General features: G+C 43.1%; 1 protein-coding gene across 1 annotated transcript in view; it reads right to left on the bottom strand.

Moving 5' to 3' along the window:
• Positions 1-749: 749 nt before the first annotated feature.
• The window catches only part of LOC126419241 (uncharacterized), a 144,561-nt gene continuing 129,891 nt past the window's right edge, over positions 750-15,419 (bottom strand). The window contains exons 2-3 of the mRNA XM_050086386.1: positions 13,989-14,196; positions 750-1,591 (exon numbers count right to left, since the gene is read on the bottom strand). Of these exons, the coding sequence (XP_049942343.1) occupies positions 1,329-1,591; positions 13,989-14,196 (471 nt within the window). The 3' untranslated portion in view covers positions 750-1,328. The remainder of the gene's footprint in view (positions 1,592-13,988; positions 14,197-15,419) is intronic.

Genomic DNA, 15,419 nt, shown 5'->3' with positions numbered 1-15,419 from the left:
GGAAGGAGCACGTGGTCCCTCACATGAGTCCTCCTGGCGGACTTGTGTCGAGGTCTGGTGAGCTGGCCAGTCTGTGGATGGTTTTTAGGTGGTTTTCCATCTGCCTCGGCGAATGCAAGCTGGTTCCCTTTATTCTGCCTCAGCTACACTATGTCTGCGATTGCTTCGCAAACAAGTTCTCCACGTAAGTGTACACCACCATTACTCTACCATGCAAACATAGGGGTTACACTTTTCTGGTGTGAGTCATTTCCTGGGGGCGTCCACTGGAGGCCAAACCGCACAATAACCCTGAAAGAGTGGTTCGGTGTGTTGGGGCAGAGGGGTGAAATGGACTGCGGTAGTCATCATGGGGTTGTGGACCACTGCAACTGCGGTGGAGATGGAGCCTCTCTGTCGTTTCTAGGCTCCTGGTTAACATACAATACAATACAATACAAATGCTCCATTTCAGATTATTACCACTAGGAGCATTCTCTACATTTTCCTTGTCTCTGTGTCTTTAAATAAATGTTTTTGAGAAAAAATAGATTTTTTTCAGTCAGTTGCTAAGACGATAGAGCAAAGATGTTCTATAGTATAAAATAAAAAACAGAAGAGAGTCAGTGATGACGACTAGAATCATTATCTTCCATCAGTCTGTAGCAAAGCAAATTCGCAAATTCGTAGTATGATAATATGAGTAAAGTGTAAAGTAAAGAATCATGGACATTTTGTTCTAATCTCTTTCAAAAAATAAATGCCAAAGAAACTGTTTAGTAAACTTTAATTTAAAATAATTCAGTACATCATTATAGTATAAGTAGAATGTCAGTGTACAACAGTCTTAATATAACGTCTTTCAATGGAATGTCTGTGAACCAGGTGTTTTCCTACCCAAAATTTCCTTCCAAAATTTTGCACTACTGTCAGGCTTCAAATCTATATTTTAAGTCAACGAAATCGATTAAACATTTTATGTTGAACCACTGTTTAACGTTGCTGTTGAGTATTCCAAGCCCACAATCGTTGTTTAATAGTCTTACTTGCAAATCCATTGTATGAGGATAAAATCAAATATAATTTACATGGAAACCAATTTATGTCAGCTACAGCTGTAGGAAATGTTGATATTTTAATAGCGAATTGTAAACTCAGCTACATCAGTACAAGAAAATTAATGTTCTCGTAAATGTAATTAAATACTTTAGTTTGCCTGCATTATTACAATTAGCAGCAATAATGATACTTATACTGTAAACGAGTTTTTATTTCCCTTATGTCAATAGAAGCAAAAATATTTGGTTCAGCAGTTGGTTGCACTGCGACAGGTACAATTTTATCTCTGTTCAGTAATTCTGGTGCGCACCGGCGATGGCGTTGTAGTCGCCATCGTGCTGCGGCTGCTGCGGGAGCAGTGCCTCCCGCTCGGCGGCGATGCGCTGGTGCTCGGCGGCGATGCGCGCGTACTGCTCAGCGTGTTTCTGCTTGGCGGCCGCCACTGTCGGCGTGTCTGCCACGGGCAGGCTCACGATTGGGTGGAAGCCCTGCTTGTCCGCCGTGTACTCAACCGTGCGCACCTGGTACCGCGGGTCGATGTAGGCGAACGAACCTGCAAAACCCATTGGCTGCTTTCAACGACAGTCAAAACAATACGATCTACACTGGAAAACTCACCTAACAAAATATTAGCCATCACCTTAAAAGCGCCTATTGATCACTTTGGAAAGCTACTCGTATAGAAGGCAGTGATTTGGCCCTCCGCTGATGATGTAATGCTCGGTTTACACTAGCGAGTTATTGAGCAATTTACTTGTGTGGAGGAACTTGCCGCGCGAGTTGCGAGTGTAAACATATTGCCAAGTCGACTTGCGACTGCAGCAATTCATTGCGGAAGTGGCTTGCTGCACGTTTTCCGCTTCCAGTGTGAACACCACGCAAGAAGTATCTGCAAGTAACTTGCAGCCTTTAGGATTTATTTCTATTTCCTGCAAGTGGGAAGCGCAAGTTATAGTAAGTATGTCGTCTGCATAACACTCATATTTAACATTTTACTTTATGTTGCGACAGTTTATGCAACCATCTTACGTATTATATGCAAACAAATTTCAGAAATGGAGGAGAAATGGGAATGGATGAAGCAGGATACAGAACATTTTATTGAAGCCGTGGAGAGCTACCCCGAAATATGGAACGTGCGTAACTGGGACTTTAAGGATAGAATGAAGAAGATGAGCGATTTAATGAAATCTCGTCGATATTCGGCACATCTGTGAAAGAAATACAGAGAAAGTAGCATAACTTGAAGACACAACCCCTTTGCCACTTGCATCCACTCGCTTGTTGTTTTAGAAGTCTAGAAAAGACGATGTGTAATTATTACATGTTCTATTTAATTTGCTTGTCACTTTCCATTTTATGAGCATTAGAAAAAAAAAAACATTTTCATAAGAATATTCTGTAAAACGCAGTTTATTTTAATAAAAAATTAATTTCATTGTGTGTGTTTTCACATACCTTCAAATAATATTCCCTTTTCAAGACGTCAAAAATGGCTCTACATACATCGGGTACGATCAAAGAAATTGTGCTGACGGGAATATAAAACAAGTACATTAGGGACTTGGGACTTGTATGAGTCTCCTACAAAGAAAAGATTTCAAAATTCAAACTTTTTTTGGTTGTATGTTTCACATAAATAAATGAAACGGCCTATTTAACTCGTAGCTCGCCTGTAGCTATAAATCGTAGAGTGACTAGCAAACGTTGCTTTGCTGAAATAGCAGTACGGAAGTTTGTGTCTCGTTTTGATATGACGAGCGCTATTAACGTCAAAAAACACTCCAGATTATTCGAGGACATTCTACAAAAGTTTTCAAAAGTATCCATGCTCTCCATACTAAGTTCTTGCAAAAGGTTATTATAGGCACCATTTTGCGATCTTCTCATTACCCACTCTCTAACCCAAATACTTCTCTTTTTCTTTTTCACGTTTTTCATTACAATTACAAGAGCTGCAGCATATCTCACCCACCTACTTGTCATTTTATACTTAGGCTGACACTCGTAATGGTACTGAAAGCATATGTAAACAGTATCAGCAAGTTGTTGATGCAAGTTTCTTGCCAAAGAACTTGCGGAAGGATCTTCCTTAATTCTTGCGCTGCTGTGTAAACACAGCTGCAAGCGGCTCGCAATAACTTGCAGCAATAACTTCTGCAAGCGACTTGCTAGTGTAAACCCAGCTTAAGTTATGGCAAGGAAGTCTCTTAATGTGGTATGTGTGTGTGTTCCAGTTAGCTGCATAGTATCACGCAGTAACATGGGTCGACTTGAAGACACGACACAATGACAGAAAGGAGCTATCAATAATGAATGTGCAAATTACTGCATTGTGAATGTTGTCCAATTTTTCGGTATCAGTGCGGAATGTCCAATGTGTTCACAAGGAATGGTGTAATTCTCGCAACCGTGTAGCATGGCATAAGAACAGTAGTCGTAAAAAGATCCTAACCAACAATGGCTGGAGACAATTGTCAATATAATCAGATTCAAAACAAATGGGAGCTGAGCTATTAGTGAATGCAGACCCACTTCAATCAGTTTCCGAGCGAACATCGCGAAGAAAACTGCATGCAATGAACATTTGGAGTCAGGTACAACACGTCTTACACTGCTAATCAAAACACCGCTGGTCAAGGGGTCGATTCCGACCACAACTTAAATTTAGAAAAAAAAAAATCGCCATCAACGACAGCCGAATGCCTGTGGAGTACCATAATTCTACCAACAGCCAGAGGGGAGCAGAAGATGGAATTATGGAAATATACAAACTTGTTAGCAGGAATGAGAGAATAGAAGGACTCTTCCAGCTCTGCAATAAATTTCAGCCAGTAATAGCGAATGTACTGTTCAAAAGTGTCAAAAGGAAGAGATACACTTTGAAAAGACTTGGAAATATTGGGTTGATATTGGCTGGATTATTTCGTGATGGGGCAGAGATTTCGAAATCAGATACTGGAGTGTAAGGCGTATCCAGGAGTCACAATTTACTAACGAAGAATATTAGGCCGAAGATCACGTGAATAGTCAGGGAGAATCAAACTGTAAAGACGTGAGATACAGAAGTACTGCAGAATAATAATGGGTGCCTGAAGTTCTAGGATGTTAAAGATAGGGCGTTAATGAATACTAGCGTAGGCAGTTTAGCTGGAGAGGATTGGGCATCCCTAAAAAGGGCACTCAGAAGTTGGGCAGAAAAAAAACATAGGTACAAGGAAGGTAGCTTTGAATAAATATAGGGTGATACCTCAACTGATCGACAAAAGGAAGATGTGCACAAATTTTCAGGAACAGACGAGAATAAAAGAATATAGTTCACTTAGAAATAATGTCAATAGGAGTAGTAGGGAAGTTAAATTGAAAGAGCTGTAGGAAAATATATAGCAACCAAAAAGAAAATAATCGTTGGAAAGGCAGATTCAGCACACCCAATGACCTTCAGAGAAACTAACAGCGAGTACATCAACATTAAGAGCGCAAAGGGAACTTCACTGTCAAACGCAGAATAAATAGCGGATGGATGAAAATAGTACATTCAGGGCCTCTAAGGGGCGCTAGAACTATTTTCTGAAGTGACAGAAGACCAAGTGGAAGACATAGATGATACAGTATTAGAGATCGAATTTGAAAGAGCTTTGAGTGGCTTGCGATGTGGCAAGGTAGGAAGGAGAGACAACATTCTTTTGAAATATGAAACATCGTTCGGGGAAATTGGAAAAATACGGGATGTCCAGATGCAAATTACAAAATGTTTCAACCAAATGTTCTTTAACCGTCAGGGGGACATTAATCAGCACGACTGCGTTCATTGTAGCTTTGCTTTTTACAAAGATATGAACAGCGGTATGACTTTTTAAATGGCACCCTGTATTTTTTATCCGGTAATTCATTTCCTCTCCAAAGACCTATTTAAAAATGTAGCATAGTGTACCATTCACTGAAACACAACGTTATTAATTACCTAACACAACACTGAATTTAAGCCTGGGATCACAAACTTGCTGGAGTTGTCAGAAAACAAATGAAAACCATGTGAAAACATAACACAAAATTGACTTTGACTGTCCTGTACCATTGCCCAGGAGTAGAATATTCAAAGGTGCTCAAAGTGGTGACCCTGGACACCGATACACTGGTGCACTCGTTGAATGAAAGAATTATTTACTGGCTCAGTGTTGCCTGCTGAAGGGAATTGCAAGCAAGCACGATATGTTCTTGCATGTCCTCAGGAGCTGTTGGAATATCGCGATCGACAACGTCTTTAATCCATCCCCAAAGAAAAATGTCCAGAGGATTTATATCAGGAGACCTATCAGGCCAAATAACTGTTCCTCCGCGACCAATCCATCTGGCAGGATACCTTCGGTTCAGAACGCGACGTGCGCGCTAGGCATTATGTGCTGGACATCCATCGTGTTGATTCCACATAAGCATTCTGGTTCTAAGCGGTACTTCATCCAGAAGAGGAGGGAGAATTCGTCTGAGGAAGTTGTCATTACGCTGTGCCGTTTAGACTACCATTGATGAAATAAGGGCCAATAATTGTAGTACCAAGCATCCCACACCAGATGTTAACCCTCCATTGATGCTAATGTTCCACCTGTCCAACCAATCGTGGGTTGTCGCTGGACCAATAATGCATGTTCCTTGTATTTACCTGTCCTTTGTTTGAGAAGGAACATTCATCAGTAAATAGAACACTGGAGAAGGAGTTCAAGTTGGCGAGGATTTGCAGCTGTGCCCACTGACAGAAGTGTACACGGTTCTGGAAATCATTCCCATGCAGTTCTTGATGTAGATGTACACGGTAAGGATGGAACTGGTGACGTGTAAGAATACGATGTACTCTGGTTTTAGGTATGCCAATCTCGTGTTCAAGCTGTCGTGTGCTCACATGTAGATTTACAGCAACGGAAGCGAGAACAGTAACTTCGGCAGCTTCGTCTTCTCGAGTGCTAATGACGATTACGTTGTCGTGGGTTGAAACTTCCCGTTTCCTGAAGCGTCGCAACAAGACGAGAAAACATTCGTCGGGAAGGTGGGTCCTTGTCAGGATATCGCTCTCTGTGCAATTGCGCTGCCTGCGTAGCATCTCGCCTACCTTCAACAAAAACAATAAAAGGAACGTTATGTCGATGCAGTTTGTAGGAAGGACAGCCGTTACTGTATGTCTTCCCTACACAACAGTATTTAAAAGGACTAAACTACCATACTAAATGTACCTGTACATAAGAAAACAGTACTGTAATTACTGTTCTACTAACTGACATTCCCCATTGATGAGTATCATTTCTGCCTTCTCTTCGTTGGTGTACATTCTACTCACACAACTCTTCAACTGACGATGGTTGGCGGAATGACGGGTGTTCATTCTACTTATGTTTACATTTGTCCTCTGTCAATGTCAGCAGGTGGATGTATTCCATTACCCCGAGTACCAGCACTAAGCACTGGGAGCGTCAACTCAATGTTGTGTTATGTAATTAACAACGCTGTGTTTCACTGAATGGTACACTGTGGTACATTTTTGAATAGGTCTTTAGGAGAGGAAATGAACTACTGAATAAAAAATACAGGGTGCCATTTAAAAAAGTCATATCGCAGAACATATCTTTGTAAAAAACAAAGCTATAACGAAGGCAGTCATGCTCATTGATGTCCCCTGACGGCTAAAGAACATTTGTTTGAAACAATTTGTAATTTGCATCTGGACAAACAGTTATTTAGGGTGGTCAAGATAGATGGGACATCCTGTATATCATTCAAGTCAATACATGAGATTGGAGACTATCGGACTTTCAGGAGACTATCAACCACACAATCCCGAAGACAGCCAGTGTAGATAAATTCGAGAATTATCTTAATAGCTCATACATAAACTGCACACAATATACAGGAGAATGTAAAAGAAAATTGAAAGTTTGTTACATGACGATCAGTTTGTCTTTAAGGAACTTATATCACTGTGCTTAATAATGAAAGCAACACTTAACGAAAATCAAGATACTTTTATAGGATTGATTAATTGCTCTATGAAAAGCGCTTGATGACGTAGCTTGGCGCAAGACGTTTGAAATAATGAGAAAACTATAGGGAATGGTGAGTAATGTGCTATATATATATATACAAGAACCATGACGGAACAATAAGAATGGAAGACGAAGGAGGAAGCGCTCAGTTAAAAAAGAAAAGAAAAACCGGTGTAAGACAGGAATATATTCTCCCCTGCTGTTACACATGAACATCGAAGAAGTGATGACGGAAATAAAAAACATTCATGAGTGCGATTAAAACATCAGGGAGAAAATATGTCAATGGTAAGTTTCGCTGACGGAATTGTTATCCTCAGAAAAAGTGAAAAATTATTTCAGGATCTCCTGAATGAAATGAACAGTTTATTGAGCACAGAATATCGATCGAGTGTAAACCGAATAAAGACAAAGTTAAAGAAGCATATGATCAAAACTGATGACCGCAAAATATACGAAGTGAAATAATTCTGCTGCAAGAGCAATTCTGCTATAAGTGGAATAATTCTGCTAGATACGGCGGACGAAACGAGGAGGATGTAAGCAACAGACTAGCACAGGCGAAGATGGAGTTCCTTGCTGAGAAAAGTTTACTTCTCTAAAGTATATGACTTAATTTGAGGAAGAAGTGTGCGAAAATGTACATATGAAGCACAGCATTCTATGGAAGTGAGTCACGGACTGTGAGAAAACCGGGAAAGAAGTTTATGGAAGCGTTGGAGTTGTGTGTGTCGTGTCAAGAAGCTGCAAATTAGGTGGACCTTTAAGGTAATAGATGAGAAGGGTCTCCGTAGATTCGGCGAGGGCAGGAGTATGTGGAAAACACTGATTAGACGTAGGAATTGTATGACAGGACATGTGTAAAGACTTCAGGGAATAGCTTCCATGGTATTAGAGGGAGCTGTAGAGGAGAAAAACTGTAGGGTAAAACAGAGATTCGAGTTTAATGATTGAAGAGTTTTGACGTCCGTGTTTGTCTGAGATTAAGAAAAGATGGAGAGAAAGTTATACCTGGCCACATCAAAGCAGTCAGAAGACTGATGACAAAAAAAAGCCACTGTCCACGGCGGTGCATATACGAGGAGCGTTCCATATTGATTTACGCTTTATTTTCCCATTACTCATGGTGCGCCGTTTGGCTCATCATTATGCTGGAAGTATGTAGTACTTCGGTTTAACCGTAGGTGACAGGACAATCACTAGAAGTGTAATCCAGGACAGTAAAGTCCAATTTCCCAACAGCTGTGATTATGTGAGAGGACAACATGGATTTTAATCATCAAGGACAGCGCTGGACGATTTTGTTTCTATGAAAGGACGGTGTAAACGCTGCGGGTCTTCACAGGCGATTAGTGGGTGTGTATGGAGAGGGCGCAAGCCATGAAAAGTGGTCTTGCAACACGACAACGCTCGTACCTACACGTGTCGCAAAACCTCGACTACCATCTCTGAATTGGTATTGCAGGTAAAGCCACACCCAGTGTTTTCTTCTGACTTTGCCCCATTAACTTCCGTACGTCCTCCTCGAACCACTTTTCTGGAGCCTGTCGCACTCATCGCAGGACATATACTCGCAGTTCCTTGAAGTCTGCAAAACGACCTCTCCGTGCAGAGGTTTATTCATAGCCCTGAATAGGTGGTAATTGAGAAGGAGCCAAGCCGGGAGAAAACGATGGGTGTGGCACTACCTGGAACCCAGTTTCAGCGAGGTAAGATAGGCTTTCCGATTTGTATGGCGACGAGCGCTGTCGTGTTGCAAAAGCACTTTTCGTGACGAATCATACTTCCACACACTGCCACCAATCGTTTGTGAATGCCCACAGTGTTTACACCTTTCTACATTGTTCACCACTGTTCTTGATCATCACACTCCATGCTCACATAGTGACAGCAGTTGGGAAATTGCGCAATACTGTTCAGGGATTACACTTCCAATGATCGTCCTCCCATCTACTGTTAGAGATGAATCAAATGATGCACTATGAATGATGGGAAAAAATAAACTTTAAATCAGTATGGAACGCCCCTTGTAACTATACATCGTCAGTAGAAAGCGGACAGCAGCTGGCTGGAAGCGTGTAATATTGTCCGACAAGTCGTGATTTTGCTTCTTTTCAAACGATGCAAGGCAACGAGGGCACCGCCAGCCCAGTGAGGCGTTTAACCCGCAGTGGTGGCGGGTGTAGTTCAGGACTTTATGATTTTGTGAGCGTGATTTTCCTATCGTGACTTGGGTCTACTCACTTCGATTATCGTTAACACGATCTAGAACGTTTGTTTCGACATTCTTCGTGACCAAATGTTTTCTTTCCTTCCGGATCTTTATAACGAGTGTTGTGCAGACACTCCGGTCTTCCGAGATGACAAAATCCGTCGACACAGGTTCGATTTTATGAATACTTAGGCATCCTACCGCCCTCGACTGGCCCTCGTATATCAACAGCTCTTAATGTCCACAGAAAATGCCTGGGACTATTTGGAACAACTGGTGAAAAGTAACAGTCATCATCCCCGGAATTTGCTGGCTTTGTCGGATCTAAGCATCAGTGAGTGGCTTCTGCTGATATGGCATGCATGAAGAAACTCGTGGACTCTGTTCCTCGCCGAGCTGAGACCTTAATCAAGACTCGAAGCGGTGTTACATGGCATTAGCGTGGAGCTACCTGTTTATGTGGTGTGCTGATTATATGAGAGCTAATCTTTTTTTTTCTCTCCAAGGTCCAGTCGGTCGCTAAACTAAAACCACAGTGAAAACGCAATGACGCTTTGCGCAGATGCGTTGCAGAGTGGGTTTAGTACGCCAGTCGATTGCGTCACGTAACGCTTTTCTGTTCTGAGCGCACAGTGAGAACGTAAAGATGTCTAGAACAATAGTGTCTCCTGCGAAGTGTGAAGTGCGTGCTGTCGTTCAATCTCTGCATCCTGACGGTTTCCGCCCGATTTCATGCAGTCCACATAACGTAACTGTCACGTGTGACAGTGGAGTGCAGCTTTGAAGCAGGACATGCCGTCCACGACGCAGGCGGTCAGAGAAGGAAGCGAGTGTCAACCGATGATCTTGTTCAACGAGTGGATCAGGCGATTCGAGAAAACTGACTACGAAGGGCAATTCAGAACAAGCGAAGAGGAATATTGTCACCAGGCACTTCTTCATGACAATGATCGACGGCACGCTGCAGCTGCGACAATGACGTTCGTGCAGTATTTTAACAGGAGTGTTCGATCATCCACCATACCGCACGGACCTGGATCCCTTGATTTTCAACTTCTTGCTCACATGAACCGCTATCTACGAGGACAGCACTTTGGCTCAGACAACGAGCTGCAGATCAGCATGGAGAACTGGCGGGCAGCTGCTTCTATGACGAGGGTGTTAAAATTTGGTACCACGCTGCGATAAATCTCTAAGAAGGAAAGATTCCCAAGTGTAAATAAACGATCTTGATGAAATTTGGCGATGTGTAGAGGGGTCAAAAGAATGCAATACGTGTTTTTTGTTTGTGTTAGTTTCATTTTTAGGGGGTACAATACATCCTGAAAGGTAATTTGGAACATTATGTTTAGACGAATATCTTCGAAACGGCAACATATAAAAATGTCTTTCACACATGTGTACGCAATTAACGTTGTTGAAAACTATATAATCAATTTTTTAATAATTTGAAATTTTGCAATGTACCACCACCATCAATTTATTTCGAAAAATGAAAACTTTTGCTACAACATAAAGTATCTTTTCAGCCACATTTGTTCACGTGTAATAAAGCTCGTTTCTGGACTACCACTTCTGGTAAATAAGCTGTACACAACGTGCTGTCGGAGTATTTTCAGCACACCTAATTAAAATATGTGAACATTCATTACCATTCAAATTATTGATTTTACTTATATTTGCAAAAAAAGCATTTATTTATATATTACCATTATTGTAATGATTTTGCAACATAATGATTAGTTACTTATTATTTTTAATTAACGAAATACACGTTTGTGAAACGGTAAACTAAAGAACCAAAAAAGAACACGAATGTAAAAATGACAGTTAAATATAAAACAAATAAAAAATTAAAACACTAACACATGTTTAGATATTTTAAAGAGATATGTTGAAAATTCTCTGACAGTGCACTGTGTACAGCTTATTCTCCAAAAATGCTATTCTACACCCCAGCTTTATTACACGTGGACGTATGTGGCTCAAAAGTTTCTTTAACTTTTGTTGTAAAAGAAGTTTCCGTTTTGCAAAATAAATTGGTGTGGTATAGCGCAAAATTTCAAATTATTATAAAAGTTGATTATACAGTTTTCATGAACTATTACATATCGACCTTTATACCAAATACATTTTTATATATCGCCGTTCTGAAGGTATTCCCTCCGAACCTAACATTCCAAAATGGTGTGTTTTACCTTTTAAAAACAATACTGGACACGCACAAAAAATACATATAGTGTTATTTTGCCCCCTCTATACACCCGCCAAGTATCATCAAGAACGTTTATCTACACTTGAAAATGTTCCCTTCTACGTCTGAGTAGCGACTATGTATAAAAGTAGGTGGAAGGTGTAGCTAAATGTTGCAAATGAAACATTTTTAGGGTTACGTGCCTCAATCTGTAAAAACAGAACACTTACAGAATCGTTTTGTTGTCTGTCTGTCGGTCTGTTGGACTGTAAAGAACCCTTTTTCCCAGAAACGGGTAAACGTAACAAGCTCAAATTTATGCCACATATTAAAGTCAGAAGTCCCTTGGCGGTTGAAAAATTTCAAGTCTCTAAGTCAGTTCAGTTAAAAGATACAGTCATTTACGTCAGATATTTCGATAATCGAAAACTCACACATCAAATCCTGCAGGGTGCTTCCCTTTGAACTAGAATCATGAAATTTGGCAAGAAGCAAAGTTTCACAGTACAAGTAAAGCAAAATATCTTAAACTTGTTAAATTGTAATTGTATTACATTAAAAGTATGTTTGCTATTTGAACATACATGTCTTTCATCATCCGTCAGAAACATAATCGCCGAACATTGCTGCATCGAAACATAATATATACACTCATGCTCATAAATTAAGGCTAATGCCGGTACACGGTGAAACAATGTTCTGGTGGGGAGTTCGCGAGTTTAAACCACCTCAGGGTATGACCATGCGGTGCATTTGACCTGCCGTCGTCGCACGGTGGCGCTGGCAGCAGTCCACATTCGCAGAGCTGTGTTGCTGCATGTCAAAGTACGGTGCAGCGAATAAGTGTGCAGACGTTTTTAGACGTGCTAATGATGACTGTGTGTTGGAAATGGTTCAAAGAACACATATTGACGACGTTATGAGAGGTAGAATACTAGGGTGACAGGAGGTTGGTCAAACACAGCAGGTCGTAGCACGGGCCCTCCGTGTGCCACAAAGTGTGATCTCAAGATTATGGCAACGACTCCAGCAGACAGGAAACGTGTCCAGGCGCTACAGTACGGGACGTCCACAGTGTACAACACCACAAGAAGACCGATATCTCACCATCAGTGCCCGCAGACTGCCACGGAGTACCGCAGGTAGCGTTGCTCGGGAACTTACCGAAGCCACTGGAACAGTTGTCCCCAGGCACACAGTCTGCAGATGACTGAACAGACGTGGTTTATCCGCCCTGAGACCTGCAAGGTGCATTCCACTGACCCCTGGTCACAGGAGAACCCGTAAAGCGTGGTGTCAAGAACACAGTATATGGTCAATGGAACAGTGGTCCCAGGTTATGTTCACGGACGAGTCCAGGTATAGTCTGAACACTGATTCTCGCTAGGTTTTCATCTGGCGTGAACCAGGAACCAGACACCGACCCCTTAATGACCTTGAAAGGGACCTGAATGGACGTCGTGGTTTGATGGTGTGGGGTGGGATTGTGATTGGTGCACGTACACCCCTGCATGTCTTTGACAGAGGAATTGTAACAGCTCAGGTGTATCGTCATTTTGCACCAGTATGTCCGCCTTTTCAGGGGTGCAGTGGGTCTCACCTTCCTCCTGATGGGTGATAACGCACGGCTCCACCGAGCTGCCATCGTGGAGGAGTACCTTGAAACAGAAGATATCAGGCGAATGGAGTGGCCTGCCTGTTCTCCAGACCTAAATCCCATCTACCACGTCTAGGATACTCTCGGTCGACGAATCGCTGCACGTCTTCAAACCCCTAGGACACTTCAGGAGCTCCGACAGGCACTGGTGCAAGAGTGGGAGGCTATACCCTAGCAACTGCTCGACCACCTGATCCAGAGTATGCCAACCTGTTGTGCGGCCTGTGTACGTGTGCATGGTGATCATATCCCATATTGATGTCGGGGTACATGCGCAGGAAATAGTGGCGTTTTGTAGCACATGTGTTTCGGGACGGTTTTCTCAACTTATCACCAATACCGTGGACTTACAGATCTGTGTCGTGTGTGTTCCCTATGTGCCCATGCTATTGGCGCCAGTTTTGGGTAGTGCCACGTTGTGTGGCACCACATTCTGCAGTTATCCTTAATTTATGAGCATGAGTGTATATTACAGTCATGTTGTAGTAAGTAAATGAAAATGTTTTATTAAATCATCTCTCTCTACATATGTAAATTTAACTCCCCTGCTCGCTTCTCTTTTACGTACGGGCCAGTCTGAGGAACTACTGTAGAGAATTTGATACAATCTTGCAATTCCCGGTTTCAATATCTTGCCAGTATCGATACCGATAACGGGCGAAAACCATTGGGATTCTCGATTCCGAGGATCGATGAACTATAAAATTAACTTTGCACAGAACTCTCAGCGCGCGCGTCCTACCCGCAGTTGACCAATTATTTACTTTTCCTGTGGTTTCCATTTCACGGCGATAGCCGTCGTAGTAACGTGTTGTGGATTCACACGAGAAAGAAGAAGAAATGATGGTTACTGACCCCTGACGACGCCGGAGCCGTCGCTCTCCTCGTTGTGAGTGCGGTCGATGTGTCCGGGGTAGCGGCCGGCCACGTAGACGAAGCTGTACGGCTGTGGCGGGCCCTCCGTGGTGGTGGTCGTCAGCGAGCCGTCGGCGGCCACGAAGCGCCCCCAGGTCGGCGCACACAGCGCGGACACCAGGAGCGGCACGAACAACAGCGACGGGGCCTGCGCACAGGCGGAGCCACGTGCTGCCGTTAGCGACCTCGCCGTGGCACTTGTGTGCCATTACAGAATAAACAAATTAACATTTCATTGTAAACTGACAGTCTTCCCCACACTGGGGCCTCGAACCTTGAAGTGCAAGGTTTCGAGTTTGAGTCGATATCCTTCACACAGTTTTAATCTTCCAGGAAGTTTCAAACCAATGTACACACAACTGTCAGCGCGAAACATTCACTCGAGACTATACGAGCTGTCTCTTCCGAAGTTCGGCGCTATGTGTAGGTAAGACATGCAACCAGTCGATTTTTGAATTTCATAAGAGTTGTTGTACCAGCAAGTAGTTTTCGAGTCACTGCAAGCTCGTCGTCACCAGCCAAGTGCACCTAAGTATTTTGTGTGTGGGGGGGGGGGGGTCTGGAGAAAGAGGGTAAGAGGGAAGAGTGGGAGAGGGAGAGGGAGAGGGAGAGGGGGAGAGAGAGAGAGAGAGAGAGAGGGAGAGAGAGAGAGGGAGGGAGAGGGAGAGGGAGAGGGAGAGGGAGAGGGAGAGGGAGAGGGAGAGGGAGAGGGAGAGGGAGAGGGAGAGGGAGAGGGAGAGGGAGAGGGAGAGGGAGAGGGAGAGGGAGAGGGAGAGGGAGAGGGAGAGGGAGAGGGAGACTGTGTGTCTAAGCTGGCTAAAACATATAGTGCTGAAAAAAAAACTAGTACATCTGAATAGCCAACGTCGATTTTGACCCGCCACATGGGGGACAGTTCATGTACTGAAACTTCCTGGTAGATTAAAACTGTGTGCCGGGCCGAGACTCGTACTCGGGACCTTTGCCTGAGTCGTGAGTCGTGCTCGGGTAGCTCAGATGATAGAGCACTTGCCCGCGAAAGGCAAAGGTCCCTAGTTCGAGTCTCGGTCCGGCACACAGTTTTACTCTGCCAGGAAGTTTCATATCAGCGCACACTCCGCTGCAGAGTGAAAGTCTCATTCTGGAAACATCCTCCAGGCTGTGGCTAAGCCATGTCTCCGCAATATCCTTTCTTTCAGGAGTGCTAGTCCTGCAAGGTTCGCAGGAGAGCTTCTGTAAAGTTTGGAAGGTAGGAGGCGAGGTGCAAGCTGTGAGGATGGAGTGTGAGTAGTGCTTGGGTAGCTCAGATGGTAGAGAACTTGCCCGCGAAAGGTAAAGGTCCCGAGTTCGAGTCTCGGTCTGCCACATCGTTTTAATCTGCCAGGAAGTTTC

Source organism: Schistocerca serialis, chromosome 9, assembly GCF_023864345.2.
Source record: "Schistocerca serialis cubense isolate TAMUIC-IGC-003099 chromosome 9, iqSchSeri2.2, whole genome shotgun sequence".
NCBI classification, from domain to species: Eukaryota; Metazoa; Arthropoda; class Insecta; order Orthoptera; family Acrididae; genus Schistocerca; species Schistocerca serialis.
Note: the sequence above shows the minus strand (reverse complement) of the source record. Positions and strands in the feature narration are given on the sequence as shown.